This window comes from Scyliorhinus torazame, chromosome 5 (genome assembly GCF_047496885.1).
Source record: "Scyliorhinus torazame isolate Kashiwa2021f chromosome 5, sScyTor2.1, whole genome shotgun sequence".
NCBI lineage: Eukaryota > Metazoa > Chordata > Chondrichthyes > Carcharhiniformes > Scyliorhinidae > Scyliorhinus > Scyliorhinus torazame.
The window spans coordinates 203,006,789-203,020,329 of record NC_092711.1 but is presented as its reverse complement, the minus strand read 5'-3'; the positions used below and the strand labels follow the sequence as shown (position 1 = coordinate 203,020,329).

The following is a 13,541-nucleotide window of genomic DNA, read 5'->3' as shown; positions in this document are numbered from 1 at the left end:
GTAACTGAGGAATTTCCGCTTCCTGCTCCGTCATCGCACAATGCCTCCCCTTTTCCTTTGACGTGTTCTTCAGTTGCACTTTCACTTTCACAAAATACTTGCTGCAGCTGCGGAACCCTCACAAAAACGTCCTCAGTTTCCAAGTTTGTGTTTCAAACACAGTCATAATCAGAAGAGACAGAGCAGTGAAGGAACTGTCCGAGGTAAGTCCCTCTAAATCCACCTCTATCTCCCTGGTGAGAGCTGCTACCAATTTCTGTGTGTGGAATGTCTGCGCGCTGTTTTTAATTCCTTTTTAATAACTGGTGTTATCACAATCCTGAAGGTAGAGCTCAGTGTGTGCGGTGTACAGGCTCTGAGGTTGGACACACGGTGGGTGAACGGTTAAAAATGTAATTTTCACTCATTTCTCTCCAATTTCCCCTCATGTTGCCTCTGAGTTTATTTTGTTCCTGAGGAACACCCCTTACTGCCTCCGCCCGATTCTGATGGTCTAACTTCCTCTCCAGGCTCCATTGTTTGCTGCTGTTTTCTTTAGATGTTCCTGGATGGACAGAGTCCAATCTCGAGTCACTCCTGAGGATGTTGGGTTCGTTCAGATCATGCTTTTGTCCCTGGCCATCCATGTTGTATAACATTTTTATTGACACTGGCATTGTGGAGATGGAATGCACTGGACATGGTTTTAGAGGGACTACATGATATGTTGTGTGCTGCAATGGTCCATTAACTTTGTAACATCTTTATTAAGCAATTAATCCAGAGTGCAGAGGAATGGAGCTTGAGTGGCACAACAGATATTGTCAGCATAGATCAACTTGTGGGGTTTGCTTGTTGGCAGGTTATTTGTAATAATAATCTTTATTAGTGCCACAAGTAGGATTGCATTAATACCGCAATGAAGTCACTGTGAAAATCCCCTAGTCACCACACTCCGGCGCCTGTTCGGGTACACAGAGGGAGAATTCAGAATGTCCAATTCACCTAATGAGCACGTCTTTTGGGACTTGTGAGAGGAAACCGGAGCACACGGAGTAAACCCACACAGACACAGGGAGAACGTATAGATTCTGCTCAGACAGTGACCCAAGCCAGGAATCGAACCCGGGTCCCTGGCGCTGTGAAGCAACAGTGCTAACCATTGTATTTATGGTGAGCAGGGTTGGGGTTAAGACTGAAGCCTGTGATAGTCTGTTGACCTGTTCCTTCCAGTCACTTCCCCCTTGCCCCATGAAAGCTGTTGGGGAGGAATGTTTCAATAACTGCCCCGACCCAGGTTGGATGTACTCTGGACAGTTTTAGAGCACACCAGTATGCCACACTGTAGCAGAGGCAGCTATGAGGTCCAGTGGCATTATACGTGTCTTCAGGTTCTTTTGGAAGCCATTCCCATGTAGATGGTGAATGCAAGAACTTGAGCACAGAACATGTGATCCTTACAGGAACCAACTTGGTCTACATTAAGGGTGAACTATACTTTGAGAGATATGCATTGCAGGATAAGATGCTTAAAGATCTTAAAGGACACAGAAAGTAGTGATTCGGTCGATAGCTAGCCACCAATGTGAGAACTTCCTCAGGCTTTGGAATGACAATGGATTTTGCCACATGCCACACCTTCTGGAGTGAGTTTATTCGTGTGTAGAACTGAGCCAGCCAGACATGAGCATGGGGGTCACGTTCTTTCAGAAATCCTGGTACAATGTTGTCATATCCCGCTGCTTCGCCCCATTTCAGGCCCCTTAATGTTTTCTCCAGTTCTGGATCTTCAGAGAAATCAGGATTGTCGTGTTCTTTGTGCTGCTGTAGTTTTTCCCCAGATTATTATAGACAATGTATTCTGTCATTTTTTTTCCAACCATGTCCTCTTGACATGAAGCAGATGACTGGTAACTTAGCTCAGTTTGACTGATGGATGATTTAATGTGGGTGATGATTGGGCTGCTCCAAAACGGTGAACCAGGCTCCAGTATTTCTGACTGGAATGAGTGAAATTGAGACCCGCTGCCATTTCAGCCAATCCGGCGTGATGAGCAACATTGAGAGACTCGATGAGGTGGTCTGCTATGTCAGGGACACCAGGTGATTCATATTGCTTTTGGAGGGCTGCACTCTTTGCAAAGGGTCAATAACAATGAGGGTTGGCTGTGTAAGTGGTTTTGGGAATAGAAAATTATTGAATTCTGAATAACAATGATGATAAAATTGTAAATTTGTGAATAGTGTGACGTGAACTCTGCTGAAACAGATGCCCACATGTTATAACCCTACAGGAAACTGGTGGGTGCGCGGGACCTGGACGTGGGACTGGCCTAGAGTAGGTAATGGCTAGTCGGCGGGGAAGGGGGGGGGGGGCAGCCCCCCAATCCGGCTGATCACGTGGAATGTGAGAGGCATAAATGGGCCGATTAAGAGGGCCCGAGTGTTCGCGCACTTAAAAGGACTGAAGGAGAAGGCATGCTTCAGGAGACGCATCTGAAGGTGGCGGATCAGGTTAGGTTAAGGAAAGGATGGGTGGGACAGGTGTTCCACTCAGGGTTGGACGCGAAAAATAGAGGGGTGGCTATATTGGTGGGGAAACGGTTGTCGTTCGAGGCTAGGAGTATAGTAGTGGACAACGGTGGCAGATATGTGATGGTGAGTGGTAGATTGCAGGGAATGGAGGTCGTGCTGGTAAATGTATATGCCCCGAACTGAGATGATGCGGGATTTATGAAGCGGATGCTGGGACGTATCCCGGACCTGGAGGTAGGAAGCCTGGTAATGGGGGGGAACTTCAATACTGTGCTGGATCCAGGGTTAGATCGGTCTAGATCCAGGACCGGAAGAAGGCCGGCAGCAGCCAAGGTGCTCAGGGGGTTTATGGAGCAAATGGGAGTGGATCCATGGAGATTTGCTAGGCCGTTGGCCAAAGAGTTTTCCTTTTCCTCCCATATTCATAAGGTATACTCCCGGATAGATTTCTTTGTTTTGAGTAGTGCACTGATTTCGAGGGTGGAAGGAACGGAGTACTCGGCCATAGCCGTTTCAGACCATGCCCCGCACTGGTGGATCTGGAACTAGGAGAGGAGAGGGAACAGCGCCCACTCTGGCGACTGGATGTGGGACTATTGGCAGATGAGGGAGTCTGTGGAAGGGTGCGGGGATGTATTGCAAGGTACATGGAGGCCAATGATGATGGTGAGGTCCAGGTGGGGGTAGTATGGGAAGCGCTGAAGGCGGTGGTTAGGGGAGAGTTGATCTCCATTAGGGCTTACAAGGAGAAAAAAGAGGGCAAAGAAAGGGAGAGATTACTGGGGGCGATTTTGAGTGTGGATAAAAGATATGCGGAGGCCCCGGAAGAAGGACTATATAGGGAGAGGCGAAGACTTCAGCCGGAGTTTGACCTGCTGACCACAGGGAAGACAGAGGCACAGTGGAGGAAGGCACAGGGGATGAGATCCGAATATGGGGAAAAGGCGAGTCGGCTGCTGGCCCACCAACTTCGTAATAGGATAGCGGCGAGGGAAATAGGGGGAGTTAGGGATGAAACGGGTACTACGGTGCGGAGAGCAGGGAAGGTAAATGAGGTGTTTAAGACCTTTTATGAGAGGCTATAAGGTCCCAACCCCCGGAGGGAAAAGAGGGGATGCAACAGTTTTTGGACCAACTAAGGTTCCCGAAGGTGGAGGAGCAGGAGGTGGCAGGTCTGGGGGCGCCAATCGGGGTGGACGAGGTGAGTAAAGGGCTGGGGAGCATGCAGGCAGGGAAGGCCCTGGGACCAGACGGGTTCCCGGTGGAATTTTATAGGAAGTATGTGGACTTGTTGGCCCCGCTGTTGGCAAGAACCTTTAACGAGGCCAGAGAAGGGGGGACTCGACCCCCGACAATGTCGGAGGTGACGATATCATTAAACCTGAAGCGAGATAAAGATCTGCTGCAATGCGGGACATATAGGCCTATCCCGCTCCTGAATGTAGACGCCAAGTTGCTGGCAAAAGTGCTGGCGATGAGGATCGAGGATTGTGTCCCGGGGGTGGTGCATGAAGACCAGACAGGATTTGTAAAGGGGCGACAACTGAATGTTAACGTGCGACGGCTGTTGGGGGTGATAATGATGCCCCCAGCAGATGGGGAGGCAGAGATAGTGGCAGCGATGAATGCAGAGAAGGCATTTGATAGGGTAGAGTGGGAGTATTTATGGGAGGTGCTGAGGAGGTTTGGGTTCGGGGAGGGGTTTGTCAGTTGGGTTAAACTCCTCTATGGGGCCCCAGTGGCAAGTGTAGTCACAAATCGGCAGAGATCGGAGTATTTTCGGTTACATACGGGAACAAGGCAGGGGTACCCGCTGTCCCCATTACTGTTCGCGCTGGCAATTGAACCACTGGCCATAGCGTTGAGAGACTCTGGGAAATGGAGGGGGGTGGTTAGAGGGGGCGAGGAACACCGAGTGTCACTCTAAGCAGATGACCTACGCAGATGACCTACTGCTGTATGTGGCGGATCCTGTGGAGGGGATGACAGAGCTTATGCAGATATTGAGGGAGTTTGGAGATTTTTTGGGATATAGGCTTAATATGGGGAAGAGTGAGCTTTTCGTAGTACACCCCGGGGATCAGGGAAGAGGGATAGATGGCCTGCCATTAAAGAGAGCGGAAAGGAGCTTCCGATATTTGGGGATTCAGATAGCCAGGAGCTGGGGAACTTTACACAAACTCAATCTGACGCGGCTGGTGGAGCAGATGGAGGAGGATTTCAAGAGGTGGGATATGCTGCCGCTCTCCCTGGCGGGCAGAGTGCAGGCGGTCAAGATGATGGTCCTCCCAAGGTTTCTTTTTGTGTTTCAATGTCTTCCCATTTTGATCACTAAGGCCTTTTTTAAGAAAATAGATAGGAGTGTTATGAGTTTCGTGTGGGCAGGGAAGACCCCGAGGGTAAGGAGGGGGTCCTGCAGCGCAGCGGGGACAGAGGGGGACTGGCGTTGCCGAATCTGGATGATTATTACTGGGCCGCCAATGTGGCGATGGTTCGCAAGTGGATGAGGGAGGGAGAGGGGGCGGTGTGGAAGAGGCTGGAGGTGGCGTCCTGTAAAGGAATGGGCCTAAAGGCGCTGGTGACGGCGCCGCTACCGCTCTCCCTGAAAAGGTATACCACGAACCCAGTGGCGGCGGCAACCTTAAGGATCTGGGGGCAGTGGAGGCAACATAGGGGTGTGACGGGTGCCTCGGTATGGTCCCCGATCAGGAACAACCATAGGTTTGTCCCAGGAAGGATGGACGGAGGGTTCCAGAGCTGGCATCGGGCAGGAATTAGGAGATTGAGAGATTTGTTTATTGACGGGACATTTGTGAGCCTGGGAGCGCTGGAGGAAAAGTATGAGTTGCCCCCGGGGAATATCTTTAGATACATTCAAGTGAGGGCGTTTACGAGGCAACAGGTGAGGGAATTTCCGCTGCTCCCGACACAGGGGATCCAGGATAGAGTGATTTCGGGGGTATGGGTCGGGGAGGGCAAAGTGTCCGACATATATCAGGAGATGAGAGACGAGGGGGAGGCGCAGGTAGAGGAGCCGAAGGGAAAATTGGAAGAAGAGCTGGGGGAGGAGATTGAGGAGGATCTGTGGGCTGATGCCCTCAGTAGGGTAAATTCCTCTTCCTTGTGTTCCAGGCTTAGCCTGATACAATTCAAGGTTCTACACAGAGCACACATGACGGGAGCGAGGCTGAGTAGGTTCTTCGGGTGGAGGACAGGTGCGGGAGGTGCTTGGTAAGCCCGGCGAACCACACACATATGTTTTGGTCGTGTCCAGCACTGGATGAGTACTGGAGGGGAGTGGCAAGAGTGATTTCAAAGGTGGTGAAGGTCCGGGTCAAGCCAGGTTGGGGGTTAGCTGCATTTGGGGTAGCGGATGGGCCGGGAGTACAGGAGGCGAAAGAGGCCGATATTCTGGCCTTTGCGTCCCTGGTAGCCCGGCGAAGGATCTTACTCATGTGGAAGAAAGCGAAACACCCCTGGCGTGGAGGCCTGGATAAACGATATGGCAGGGTTCATAAAACTGGAACGGATGAAGTTTGCGTTGAGAGGATCGGTTCAGGGGTTCTCCAGGTGGTGGCAACCGTTCCTTGACTATCTTGTGGAACGTTAAGGGAAAATAGATCGTCAGCAGCAGCAGCCCGGGGGGGGGGGGGGGGGGGACCTGTTTTGTTCTAGTTGAGGGGGGGGGGAGAGCACTATTTTTTGTTACTTTGTTAGTTCACTATTTTATTTAAATAATGTTATCTATTAGTTATTGTGTTATCTTTTTTTGTTGATATGTAAGGTGGAAAAACTGTGTTTGAAAACTTTAATAAAATATATATATTTAAAAATAACCGTACAGGAAGCCTATGGACCTGTTACCTCAGAGTCCCTGTGGCCTCACCTGAGTACGATCTACCCAGATAAGGGGGGCAGAACTACCCTCTTAACCCGGAGACTGTGGGAAATAAACACTCCGGCTGAAGTGTGGGCCAGGTACAGGAGACCCTTCAGGAAGTAGAAGGTGGAAATAGAAGGAAATAAATGTAACTTTCTACAGTCTGTGCTTCTGAGTGGTAGCTTGCCTGAGACTTTACACCACTCCCCTGTCCTGCACAAGGTGATGATCCTGAAGTAGCATGAAGCACAATTTCCTCTTCGACATGACTGTAAGCAATGGTTTCAATGTGTGGAAATAGTCCATGCTGAATTGCCTATAACCAAGATTGGTCTTTAATAAATGCTGAACACTTTTAATGAGTGGGCTAACTTTAGCTAGCACAGTTTAACATGGGAACAAGATTGAATAGCAGCTTATCCAACTACTGACTCAATCTACCTTGTTAATGCAAATGTAAAATACTGCAGATGCTGTAAATCTATAATAAAAACAGATAATGTTGGATTTACTCAGTGGGTTTGGCAGTATGTCTGGAGAAAAAAATAAGTTAATGCTTCAGGTTGATGAGCTTTCATCAGTGACATATTGATTAAATGTTACCATGTACATTAACATGGGATTAGATAGTATCCTCAAATGATCAGAATATCCTTGAAATCATGCCTAACCTTTTTATATTTATTTTCAGAGATCAAATGGCCCAGTCTACTCTCTCCAAGTTCTTCAATGTTGAGGACAGCAGGAATCTGCAATCTCTGTATAACATGGGGGAATTGGAAGCAATGATTCTTCAGATGAAGAGTAAGTCAGACCATTTAGACAATGTGCAGCTTAACATTGCAGTGATGGGTGATGTGGGTTCAGGGAAATCCACCTTCATCAATGCAATGAGAGATCTTCGGAGCGATGATCAAGGAGCTGCTCCAACTGGGAACGAAGAAACCCGGATGGAGCCGACCAGGTATCCTTATCGCGCTCTGCCTAATGTCCAACTCTGGGACCTTCCAGGAACAAATTCCTTTGGTTTTGAACTAAATAATTACCTAAAACAGGTGAAGTTTGAAAGCTTTGACTTTTTCATCATTGTGTCCCAGGCCCGATTCAGAGAGAACGATGCAGAAATTGCCAAAAAGATTCAGGAACAGGGTAAAGAGTTCTGCTATATCCGATCCAAAATAGACAATGATATTCGCTCACTGAAGATGCAAGGTGCTGACCTGAATGACGGCTGGAGCACAATCCGCAGGGATTGTATCATTAACTTCCAAAGTGTTGGGGTGACACCACCAGACATTTTTCTGATCTCTAGTTTTGAGCGGGAGGAACATGACTTCCCGAAATTAAAGTCCACCATCGCCAGGGATCTCCCGAACATTAAATCAAATGTTTTCTCTCTCGCAATCCCAAAGATGATGCTGGAAATCACAGAGCCCAAAAGAAGCACATTGATGACCAGAGTCCTGTTATTGGCCATTCTCTCCGGAACAGTGGGTGCAGTGCCAGTGTTAGCACCATTTCCAGAGCCAATGTTAGTGCCAGTGTGGTATTTATTTACCACCACCGTGATCACAGTTACTGGGTGGATATACCTCCAGAAAGAGCTGGGATTCAGTGACAGGTTGGTGCTAAGTCTGGCCAACAAAGTCACTAAGCTCATTTCAGTTTTGAAAACTGAAATGAATCATCGATTTCCAAGGAAGATATCACCAGCAGTTACCAACGTGCTGTTCGGAATCACCACCGTAGCCTGTATGATAACTGGGATCAAACACGGATTCAGTCCATTGGCCATCTCTATCTTTGGGGCTGTGTCATCCTTTGCTTTTACCTACAAGTCACTGAAGGATTCACTGAATGACCGTTTGGAAACTGGACAACGGCTGGTCCAGGCTGCACTGAGCAGAGATTGACATGAACCTTGCACATTACACCGACCAACATTACTGCTCAGTTTTTACAGACTGAAGTAATGTTTGATCTACAATGCGGCAGATTAACCTGCATTATTTCAAGGTTTCAAACTCATTTACTGTTCTGACAATATCCTGTTCATTATGATTAAATGTTATTAAAATAGGAATAGATACACCTGCTGAGTATTTCCATCTGGTTTTATTTCAGGTTTTCGCTACCCGTAATATTTAGCTGTGTTTCCTTATGTAAAAAGGTTTTAATCATTGCTCAAAACCTTCTGCATTAAATTTTGTGGGGCAAATATTTTGTTTTATAATTGATATGTTGTGAATTGGAGTTTGTTAATGTTGATGGATGGAAACACTTTATTAACAACAAGCAAATAAAACCCTGATGTAAATGCAAATCAAACAAGCCTGGGTTAATGACAATTAAGATCAGACTTGATAGGAGAAACTTAACGATAGTGGGCGGCATGGTAGCACAGTGGTTAGCTTAGTTGCTTCACAGCTTCAGGGTCTCGGGTTCAATTCCCGGCTTAGGTCACTGTCTGTGCAGAGTCTGCACATTCTCCTCGTGTCTGTGTGGGTTTCCTCCGGATGCTCCGGTTTCCTCCCATATTCCAAAGATGTGCAGGTTAGGTGGATTGGCCATGCTAAATTGCCCTTCGTGTCCAAAACGATTGGTTGGGGTTACTGGGTTACGGGGATAACCTTTAAATACAAAAGTACCACACTATTTATAAACAAAACCTCTTGGCATTTTCAGGGCTTAGGTAGGGTGCTCTTTCCAAGGGCCGGTGCAGACTCGATGGGCCGAATGGCCTCTTTCTACACTGTAAATTCTATGATAAATAACCTGGGCGGGATTCTCCGTCTCGCCGCATCAGTTTTTTGGTGCAGCACGCCACCGCTGGCAGCGGGATTCTTTGTCCCACCAGCAGGTCAATGGGATTTCCCATTGTGGGCAGTCCTACACCATCGGGAAATCTCCGGAAGTGGGTGTGCTGTCAACGCAACGGAGAATCCGGACAGTGGAGAATCCAGCCCCCTATCTTTAAACTTTTGGTGCAGCCAGTATATTTTCTAATATTCCAGTAAGTGATTTAAATTATTCGCATCATCTTAGATCAAAAAGCTGAAAGCAGCTTTGTAAACATTGGTGGACCCAACAAATTGGGAAAAAGTGCCCTTGTAGCCATAACAGATATGAATACTTCATGTGGGTTACACAATCAAAATATTGGCCCGTAACTTCCTCCAAGTGGCAATCAGCGGTGGATTTCCTCCTCGTATCAACTTACCCGCGCTTGATTACCAAAGTGCCTGTCTGTCCTGACCTTTGTGACTCAGGCCGGATGAGACAGAAGAAGTGAATCAGGTCAGTCGGTCCAGCTGCAAAGTAGAAAAGGAGCAGATGGGAGGGCACCCCTTTTTATGGCACTAAGTGCTGTAATGTAGGTGAGTTTAAAGGTCCCATTGTAAGAGAAGATTTGTTTCTAAGGTAAGTTACTGGAGTGTGGGGATTCAAACATGGAGGGTGTCGGGTTGGACATGGGGGGTGGGGGTGTCGCGATGGAGGGGGTCATACACGGGGAGAGGTGTGTGTGAATGTAGTTTGCTGGCAGGTTACCCAGTTACTGGACACAGATTTGATTATCGCATTGAAGCCTATCATGACTAATGGTTCTTTTATGGAATGCCTTTACCTGGACTCAAACTTTAGTGTTACAGCTTTTTCTCCATAACTTCCATCACATTTGAATCCAGTCATGTTTGCAGTGATGTGCCATTACAGTACGTTCTTGGAGCAGGCCCATTTTAGGAGTCTGAAACACTGCCACATCACAGCAGGGAAGAGATTACTGCACTGTGCATTAGTCAGCCAGTTAACACCATACAACTGACTTTGTCCTATATACCTTGATACCTTTGATTGATAGAAATCCTTCAATCTCTGATTGAAAATTAACAACTAACTCAACATTAACTGCCTTCCCAATTGGAATGGCAGCACGGTGGCACAGTGGTTAGCACTGCTGCCTCACAGCGCCAGGGACCTTGGTTTGATTTCGCCCTCGGGTGACTGTGTGGAGTTTGCACATTCTTCCCATGACTGCGTGGGTTTCCTCTGGGTCCTCAATTTCCTCCCATAGCAAAATGATGTGCAGGTTAGGTGGGTTGGCTATGCTAAATTGCCCGAGGTGGGGTTACGGTGATTGGTCCTAAGTGGGTTGCTCTTTAAGAGGGTTGGTGCAGACCCGATGGGTCGAATCGACTCCTTCTGCACTGTAAATTCTATGATTCTATGACAGGAAATCACTGCGACCTTCCAACCCGAGATCCGGGGTCTCCTGAGACTCGGGCGGAGAGCTAGTGTCCGAGCTGCTCCCATCGCTGCTTGGCTCACCGGCGGGCTCCAGCTGTGGCACTGGCTAGGGGCGGTAATGCCAGATGGACCCGCCCCATCACTAGCAGGTCCTGTAAGACACAAGACAAGACGCATGATCAGACCGGGGGAGAGTGGGTGTGTGGGTGGGGTGAGGGGTGATGTAGGGTGAGGGTGGTGTAGAGGTGAGGATAGTGGTGAGGGTGGGGAAGGTGTGGACGTGCAAATTTGTGTGGTGGTGGTGAGGGGTGAGGGTGTTGGCGTGGTGTAGGGGTGAGGATGATGTGGGCATGGTGTTGGATGGGAGTGGTCCTGGGGGTGGGGGGGGGGGGCTTGACACACGAGTCATGGGGAACTGCAACTAAGTGGGGTCTCACTTCCACGCATGCGGCTGGACTCCACCTCCACAACCTCCCTTTCCTCAGGACCGCCAACCACATCCAGGACCCTCTGCTCTGCCATGGTTGGAGGCCGCGGGCCTTCTGCTCCCGGCAGCTGTGCACGGCCTTCTCCTGGAGGGAGGCAAACAGACAACGACAGCATTAGACGGTCCGACGCATGCACCCTAGGTGGTGGGATACAGTGTCCAGCGCACCTAGCCATGGCGGCTGGTATGGGTGCCACCATGTGGTGCAGGGTGGGGATATTCTCATCCTCCGGGTGGGGAGGGAGGGGTAGGGTCGTGGGCATGTGGGAGGGGCATTGGTGCCAGGGGCACAGAGCTGCCTACTCACCCTCTGGCAGCCCTGAGGAGTTTTTCCCGGCACTGCTGGCTGGCCCGGACGGCGCTGTCCATGGGGTTGATGGCCTCTGCCATCTGCGCCCAGGCACGTCGAACGGCAGTGGCTGGCAGTCTCCTTCCGGGGCCGGGGTATAGGGTCATCCTCTCCTCCATGGCACCCAGGAGGGTCTCCAGCTTGGCATCTGTGAAACGTGAGGCTGCTCGCCTCACTGCCATCTTGTTGGCTGGGATGGTGTGTGTGGGGACTGGGTGTGTATATGCGGCTGCAGCTTATCAGCCTCCTGAGTGACAATCACAAATCCGGTTGATGTGTTATAGGAGTTGGTTTAACACTGACTGCAACTGGATGCAGTAAGATGACAAACAGGCTTCCGACACAGGAGATGGTTCAACACTGTTTAATTGAACCTGCTGATTGCTGTACATAATCTGCTGTGGGCTGACACTCTATTAATCTAACTGATAACCCCTGGTCTGGCTTTACCAGACTGGCTCTCTTTCACATGGAGACGGTGCTCACTGTACTGTGCACCCTAACTATCTCTGTTTCTATATCCAGTGAGAAGAGGCAGAGTCTTCATGCCTCGTGTGTTTTATAGTGGTAATGTACCCTGCAGTGTCCTGTCTGGTGATTTTTTTGTTCTGTGTCCTGTGTGTTTATTGGTTATTCTGTGTGTCAGTCACTGCCTGTCTGTATCTCATTATAAACATGAGTGGATATTATGACACCGGTGAATCCCGCACCGTTTCTCATTGGAATGGTTGTGTTCCATGTGGCGATTGTGCTCGCCCCTGAACTGTTGCTGAATCGGTCCAGATTTGGCGCCAGTTTTGCTATTGTGAAAGTCCACGAACCCTACCCCGGCGTTAACACTTAATAATGCCAGGTATCAGGAAACAACTGATACAGTAAATTAAATCTAAATTCAAGCACATACAAAGTTGTAAAGTTTATCTGAACCTATTTCTATTTTAAGAACTTTTTTAATGATTATAGGAGGCAGAAGGTAAACTAAAATATATTTATTTACATGGTCTGCATAATGCAACATTTCACACCCAGTGCAATGCTAGCTGGGAGGACGTATCGCACTAGGCCCTAATTTGGGCTTGCTTTTAACCTCTGCTCACGAGCCCCAGATGATTGGTCTCCACCCCCTATTTGGGGAGCTTGAACTCCATGAAGAGATTAATCATTGTTTCCCCGTGGTCCTTGTGGGGGTTATGCCACCTCTCCCCCACAAAGTCTGAAGGTCCCCCTTCAGCCGCCAATGGGGGGGGGGAACATCTGCTTTGCTTCGCCCACTGCTGCGTTCATGGCTCTGGGTTGGGTGAAGTTATCGAGTAGCCGAAAGCTGTTTCCTGGCAGACCGCCAAAGAGTTACTGCTGGGAAATTGGTGCCGGACACGATAACATACGCCTGGACACTGCTGTGTCTATGTCATCACCCTCTTGCAGGTCCGGGCATGGCAACCCAGATGGCAGGGCCGTCAGACTGAGGGGCGGTTCCTGATACAGCAAAATGGGTACCACTGCCTGTCAGACGCCCTGACGCTCATGCCTGGTTAACTGGTCCAAATGTTTTTTAGGATCTTCCCCTGAACACTTAATCTATACAAGACTGGGCCCATCTGTTCTAGTAACACCCTGGAAGCCACAATGCTGCCTTGCCAAATGTTCAAGCAAATATGATATCCCCGATGTGAAATGCCCACTCCGGCGGCCTCAAACCATCATGTCTCTTCTGTGATTCCTCTTGCCGCCTGACCTTGGCAATGAGGCTTGGAAAAGTCAAACTCAGCAGAGTCCTGAAATGTCGACCATCAATACCTCTGCAGCGGAGATCCATGCCATCACATGCAGCATCGTACGATAATTAAACAGGAAGTTCACCAACTGCGTGTCCATAGATACAACCTGCTGCTTCTTCAATCCCCGTTTGAAAACTTGACTGCCTGTCCTGCTACTCCATTGGATGAGGGATGATATATGGGATGGTCCGAAGATGCCAAATGCCGTTTCTCAGCATAAACACGACAAACTACTTACGAGTGAACTGCGTACCGTTGTCCGTCATGAGGACTACCGGGATCCCATGG

The 13,541-nt window shown here is 48.9% G+C and overlaps 1 protein-coding gene across 1 annotated transcript; it reads left to right on the top strand.

Annotated features, from left to right (window-relative positions):
- The first annotated feature begins 25 nt into the window (after positions 1-25).
- On the top strand, positions 26-8,631 carry LOC140420892 (interferon-inducible GTPase 5-like). The gene is made up of 2 exons (XM_072505012.1): positions 26-203; positions 7,086-8,631. Exon 2 carries the CDS (start codon positions 7,093-7,095, stop codon positions 8,305-8,307), a length of 1,215 nt encoding a protein of 404 aa, XP_072361113.1. The 5' UTR covers positions 26-203; positions 7,086-7,092; the 3' UTR covers positions 8,308-8,631.
- Positions 8,632-13,541: the final 4,910 nt, after the last annotated feature.

Bases quoted from the DNA above. Each gene is read 5' to 3' on its own strand.
- LOC140420892 (XM_072505012.1), top strand. From the start codon at position 7,093: ATGGCCCAGTCTACTCTCTCCAAGTTCTTCAATGTTGAGGACAGCAGG.